Raw genomic sequence first — 5,942 nt, forward strand, 5'->3', positions numbered from 1 at the left:
CTCTTCAAGTTGCGATTCTTTATCATAAAATTATCCATAAGACCCGGACTTTCCAACTGAGGTTCATCATTTGGGATCGCCAAATGTAATTTTTGGGTCGCGATACAAATTGGATTTTAAAGGTGGGTTACGATATTTTACACTGTTAGACACTTGGGGTGAGACAGAATTTTCGTGTTTACAATGGAGTCTAACATCAATATTAAAATGGGGTCGCGGAATAGATAAGGGTCGCGTGGGGGTCATGTGTTGCGTAATACGCATCGGAGTGATCAAAAATTAATTATAAAATATAATGTTTGATTTTTTCGAATGCAGAAAATTTAGAGATGTTGCACAGTGTGTAGGTAGGCTATCCAGGGCCAGTCCTGGGGGGCCCACATATTTAACATATAGACCAAAAAAGGGAAAATCGATTTGATACAGTCTCCTTTTTTGCTGATCTGTCTCCGCATTTCCTAGGACCGACCCAGGTAGTACACGATATATGACCCACACTGCATGGTCACACCTCCAGTGCGAAATTCAATGAGTTTTATTCTTGAGTCCCGCGAACTTTCGCCTCTCCATCTCGCTCACAAACTGCTTGCATATTTCTAGCACAAAAATGTTACGGGATTGAGTAACTCGTGCATTAACTACGGTGATAAAACTGTTTTAGTGAATTGTGGAATTCAATCCCGAAATACATGCAGTACTATAGAAGTCTATAGTTAGTCTATAATATGTTGTTGAGTAATGGGACTGGTTTTGCAATCCAGTAACAATGTTTTGTCATTTTATTGGCAAATGCTTTGTTTCAAACGTACACATAAAGGCACAGAATAAAGGGGCGCTTTTATTTGCGTACCGGTTTGCGTAACATTTATCACCAATTAAATTTCAACGCATATCACTGCTTTATTGTTGCCGCGTGGATCACACGTGTGAATGGTACTAAATGGTGCAATGAGCATTTGGTGACGAAACAGTAAACACAAACACAATGAGTGCCTTGGAACGCATCGTACCAACAGTGATAACGGGAATTTAAAAATTACAAATACAAATTTCCAGAGCAGTCCAGTTTTGGCGGTTGTTCTTATTGGTTGTTTGTAGGCAACGGTACGAAGTTGTAGCTTTCTTACTTTTTGTGTTAGTTACGTTTTGCGTAAATGTCGCGTCCCATATAGTTGTAGAAAATGTTGCATTCACAGTGAATTCATATTCGTTTCATCAAAATTGCTTAGCATAACATCAGTGCAGTTAGGTGCAATTGTGGACGATCTTGTCGACCTAACGGCAAAGATTTCCACTTTGCGGTGATTATACAAACACCGTCATCCGTTGGACACCAAAACTAGGTGCAGAAAACAAGGTGGAAACACTATGGCCAAGCAAAAGCTAAACCAAAAGTGCCTTCAGGCCCCGTGTCACAGTAAACCATCTACGTAGCCCCATATCGCTTTTCAATCATATATCCGAACGTTTACATCGGGGTATGATAAAAGTTGTTGCTTGTGGCTGCAGTGCATCAGCCGACCGTTTCTTTTACTTTTAATTGCAGGTTTTACTTACAGGAGGCGGGTGCAGATTCACACTGTGAATAATGAATGTTTATTTCTTGTTTTTGTTTCTCTTCTTTGCTGGGACGTCGAGGTCCCAGCAGCAGCAGTGTACGCTGGCTGACGGTTGGAACCCTTTGACAATAAAAGAAAGAGCTGACCAAGCTGATTTTGTCGTGGATGTGAAGGTAATTGTTAGCGATTGAAATTATTTTTAAACTTCGGAATTTGAAAGCACAGTAACGTCAAAAGTTAATTTGTAGAAAAAGAGTTAATTTGTAAAGGTTTGTATGATTTGTTTACTCTTTCGGTAAACTGGGTCATTATGTAAATCTTTTCACGTGTGACAGTGCAATAACTCCACTCTTTGTCTGCGCTTCTAAGGTAAAGTCAGTTGCGTATAGGATCACTTTGGTCAATGTTTCTCTCCCATTTAAAGCCAAAGAGCCATAATGATCAATGGGCTACATACAGCAAAAGTGCACATTTGGAAACTTTCTTTGTTTTGCAAACTTATCACGGATTTATACGCACTGTTTTCTTGACGTGACTTATAATGTAGTGAATTAAAACATATCGAAACCCTACTACCTACAAGGTTTCGTCAGTGCAGCTGGTGATTGTTGCTCTGGACTAGCTGGTAAACTTTGGCCAGGCACTCAATTTTTAGTCCTAGGTTTAAACTATTTCGTCACCTCTGTTGTTTTTGTATTAAAATCAGGTGGTTGGAATCCTGGACCCGCCATCTGGTTCCAATCAGTTCTCAGTGACATTTGAACTTCTCTGCGCCATGAAACCGACCGGAAACCCGCCACCCACCATTTTTACTGTCGATGGTTTCGGTCCGCAGGGTCCCGGATGTCCGTATAGAGATGTGTTGCTTGATCAAGATTATGTCGTGTTTTTAACGAAGTGAGTTGGTGATGTAGCAACAACATTTAGTTGGTTATGACAATTAAATAGGGAAACTTCTTGAAGAGAAAATATCTGTATTCTGTTCTTCCAGACTAAAACTGGTTTGTGTTTTTGGTCGCATGGTTTGTACAAATCCAGTGACAACAACGCTTTTGACTGAATGACTTTACTTTGACGTAACGATTGTAATGACAACCACCGGTATTCCCTAATGTTTGCGGACGTGCCCCTAAAAAGACGTGAAAATGTCCCAATGTTGGATTTACCATTGGGTAAACAGGGCACATGCATTGGGGCCAGCCAAAAATCCAAGCATTCCAAACACCCTTTTGGATTATGGAGGTTAAACGGCCAACAAATCGAAAGTTATTTCTTTCACAAGCTTGGAAACAGTATCGATGAACTTGTCTTGGCGTATTTTTTGTATATTCGTATTTCGCAATTGATTTGTATTTTTTACATGTATTTTATTGGAGTATTTTTGAGCTAATTTTACAATTTGTCTTCTGGCCAGCAGAGCCCTAATCCAGCATTAAAATTACCATAAATACTAAGATGCGCATTGAGCAAAAGTTTTATTTGCAGTTAATGTATTTCACTGTTTGCTAACAAACAAACTACGAATAATTCTAGGTCGAATGATGATGTTTTTTCATTGGTCGAAGTCAACCAACAGAGCGCAATCATCGAAGTATCAGCAGCAACTTTTCAGGTGATTACTGGTCTTTTTCACATGCTGACGTAAGCATTGCCGAAAAGCAGTCTGTTGATGCTCAATATAAAAAAAATTAACCTGCCAGTTATTTTAACGACAGCTGTTACGAACAGCGTGACTGTTTCTCGCGTCATTTCCAAAGAGCTTTGCAAAACATCAGTCAAGCAATATTTTCAGCAAAATATATTCACTGCAACCTGCTTCAATCGTAAAGAAATGTCGACAAGCTTTTTTCACGTCCTTTCATCTGGCTTACGCGAAGCTATCTATTCGTTATCGTTATTATCGTGCCACTAACAGTTTTGGATATAACAGCAACTAGACAAAAGTTCATCTAATCATCCTGCAGCATATAGCCTTGCATTAAGAGCTGCTCATATTTGTTGGATCGTATCAGTCCCAGTACGGGAATTGATCCGTGAGTTTAGTAGGTGATTCTAATTGAGGTGGTTTATTGCAGGAACTTGGTGACGGGTACGTTGGCAAATGTGTGATTAACGGCCACTGCCCTAGCAAAGGCCCGAATTGGGAGACACAAACTCCCAGTCAAAGGGCACAATATGCGGAAATCGTGGTCAAAGCGAAAGTTACGTCCATTCAATACATTGGAAATGACGTAAGTGCACAAAATATTACAAAGTCACTCGTTGCGTGTTTTTATTTTTTCCAACTATTCTTTCACTTATACAAAGGCGGTGTTTTGGCATCACCATAAGTTACATTATTATCTCTACGAACTTAATTCTCTGGATTTGGCATTCTTTTATAAAGACTGACTTTTGTATTCATTATTATCTCTGTACCCACTGTAAATAGCCTCATGTCACGAGGTACCGAATATCACGTCTATTAAACAAAAAGACCCCACAAAACACAAATTTATCACACGTTATAAAACTGACAGAAGATTTTAATTGTTAGCAAGTTTTTTTTCCAATTACTCTCACAGTAGCTTTCGTGGAAATATCTGCATAACTTGAAACAAGAATATTTTGCAGAATAACCGTTACGTTGCTGTATGTGAACTGGAGTGCATGATGAAGCAGCCAGACGATCTCATGAACTTTCCCGATCAATTCAACGTATCAGCCTATGGCGCCTATTCCGGAATTTGCATGGAACACCATGTAGATCCCGGAACCGATTCCTACATCCTGTTTCTAGAACGTCATTACGCGTTTTTCCCGCTTCCGGGGGCCACGATCCCCCCTGAGATTTTGAGTAACTACATTCTGGCACCCCAAGAAGTCAATTTCCAGGAGGCCACGTTTAAAATCACACCTGATATTAAAACCGAATTTTCGGACTATCTGGCCACATGTGGTGCAATGGAGCTAATTGCATTTCCGCTGATACATCTTGTGTCGGTTGGAATTTTCGTCTCGTTCATGGATTTATTTTAGGCCGCGCGGTGGCGCACGACAACCTTGTTATTACCTTGTTCTGTATGCAGCATGAAATGGTTTTGAGTGCAATATTTTAGGATTTAAAGCAGTGTTTCGGTAATATGCAACGAAACAACCATATAATGAAGCTTGTTTGTTTGTATTAGAACATTGTAGATAACTAATCAAGTAAATGACATTTGCAATTGTGATTTGTGCCAGGAATTTTTTGTCTTATTCCTTTTAATCGTTTCAATTACATTTAAAATTGGCGAGTTAACTACAGTAAACTCAAACTATGTAAAATATAAATAACGGAGGGCGAAATAAATTGAAATTCTTTAAACCAGGGAGATATGTTCAGCACATCGGTTGTGCGTTTTGTCCTATTGCTTTAACTTTGTATTAATAGTTTCTGTGGTAATACTTTTCCGCTGTTCGGTAATTGGTTATGTACGTTTAGAATGCCGTAGGTAGATTATAGTATTTTAATCGTGTTTGTGCGTTTTGTAATGCCGTCTTTCGGGTGTAATTTTTTTTTGTGATTTCTTATTTTAAATGATATATCTTGTGATATAAGTCATTTGATGTGACTTAAATAATAAATAACTACCCCTCAAAATTTTAACATTGCTTTTTAATTTCACGGTCGCAACTTGGCAGTCTTTGTATTAAAACAACGTCAGTTGGGGCGTAATTTTCGTATTTCCGCGTTCATTGAACCATGAAGCATGGCATCGATTGCATAAATGCGTCATTGCACGCCTCAGTGATCAGCACGAGGATCAGTATCTACGCAGTGGCCTATCTGGGCGCTGATTGGCTGGAGACTGAAACAGCTGTAAAGAAAGAATTTGCCCGACGAGAAAGGAAAAGCGATGGACTGAATGGCGAGGGTCTGAACGTTCTTTGCTTGCTGGCAATGCGCAAGCGTTGGCAGTGCCGTTGACAAGTAACTGGAAGGCGAAAAAGACTACTCGGAAGGTCAGGTTATATATTATGCTGAGTTGGATCAATGTTAGTTAGTTAGTTTCGGCTGAGACATGGCGAAAACTGGTTAACTTGTGGTGAGGTCACAATGAATTGTTTCACAGACGTTGATATAAGTAACGCCCTGGCCTTGGTATCAAAGATTGAACACTGGAATCGGACTTAAAACTATTCTTTTTGAAGAGTTATGAAAGGTTTGAGATATAAAGTAACCAATTGTTGTCCCTTTTGGGTTTTGTTAGTTTCAACACACGAAGAAAAGTAGCTTAGAATGTTAGAAAATCAGCTAAATTTTGGATTGTATTAGACAAGTTACACATTATTTAAATTTTGTGATGGTAAGCAGTAACCACAACCAATTCACTTGTCTTTTGTTTATTTTATTGTAGCTTA

The 5,942-nt window shown here is 39.1% G+C and overlaps 1 protein-coding gene across 1 annotated transcript; it reads left to right on the forward strand.

The window, feature by feature from the left end:
- The first annotated feature begins 1,588 nt into the window (after window positions 1-1,588).
- Window positions 1,589-4,577, forward strand: LOC145889904 (uncharacterized). Its single transcript, XM_082980953.1, has 5 exons — window positions 1,589-1,732; window positions 2,266-2,456; window positions 3,093-3,171; window positions 3,635-3,790; window positions 4,173-4,577. Exons 1-5 carry the CDS (start codon window positions 1,589-1,591, stop codon window positions 4,575-4,577), a joined length of 975 nt encoding a protein of 324 aa, XP_082837079.1.
- Window positions 4,578-5,942: the final 1,365 nt, after the last annotated feature.

This window comes from Ascidia mentula, chromosome 2 (genome assembly GCF_947561715.1).
Source record: "Ascidia mentula chromosome 2, kaAscMent1.1, whole genome shotgun sequence".
NCBI lineage: Eukaryota > Metazoa > Chordata > Ascidiacea > Phlebobranchia > Ascidiidae > Ascidia > Ascidia mentula.

What these genes read in the sequence shown, in the direction of transcription:
- LOC145889904 (XM_082980953.1), top strand. Translation starts at nt 1,589, where the DNA reads ATGAATGTTTATTTCTTGTTTTTGTTTCTCTTCTTTGCTGGGACGTCG. An exon ending in TATGTCGTGTTTTTAACGAA is followed by an intron (nt 2,457 to 3,092) that starts GTGAGTTGGTGA and finishes GAATAATTCTAG; the next exon opens with GTCGAATGATGATGTTTTTT. An exon ending in TTCAATACATTGGAAATGAC is followed by an intron (nt 3,791 to 4,172) that starts GTAAGTGCACAA and finishes AATATTTTGCAG; the next exon opens with AATAACCGTTACGTTGCTGT.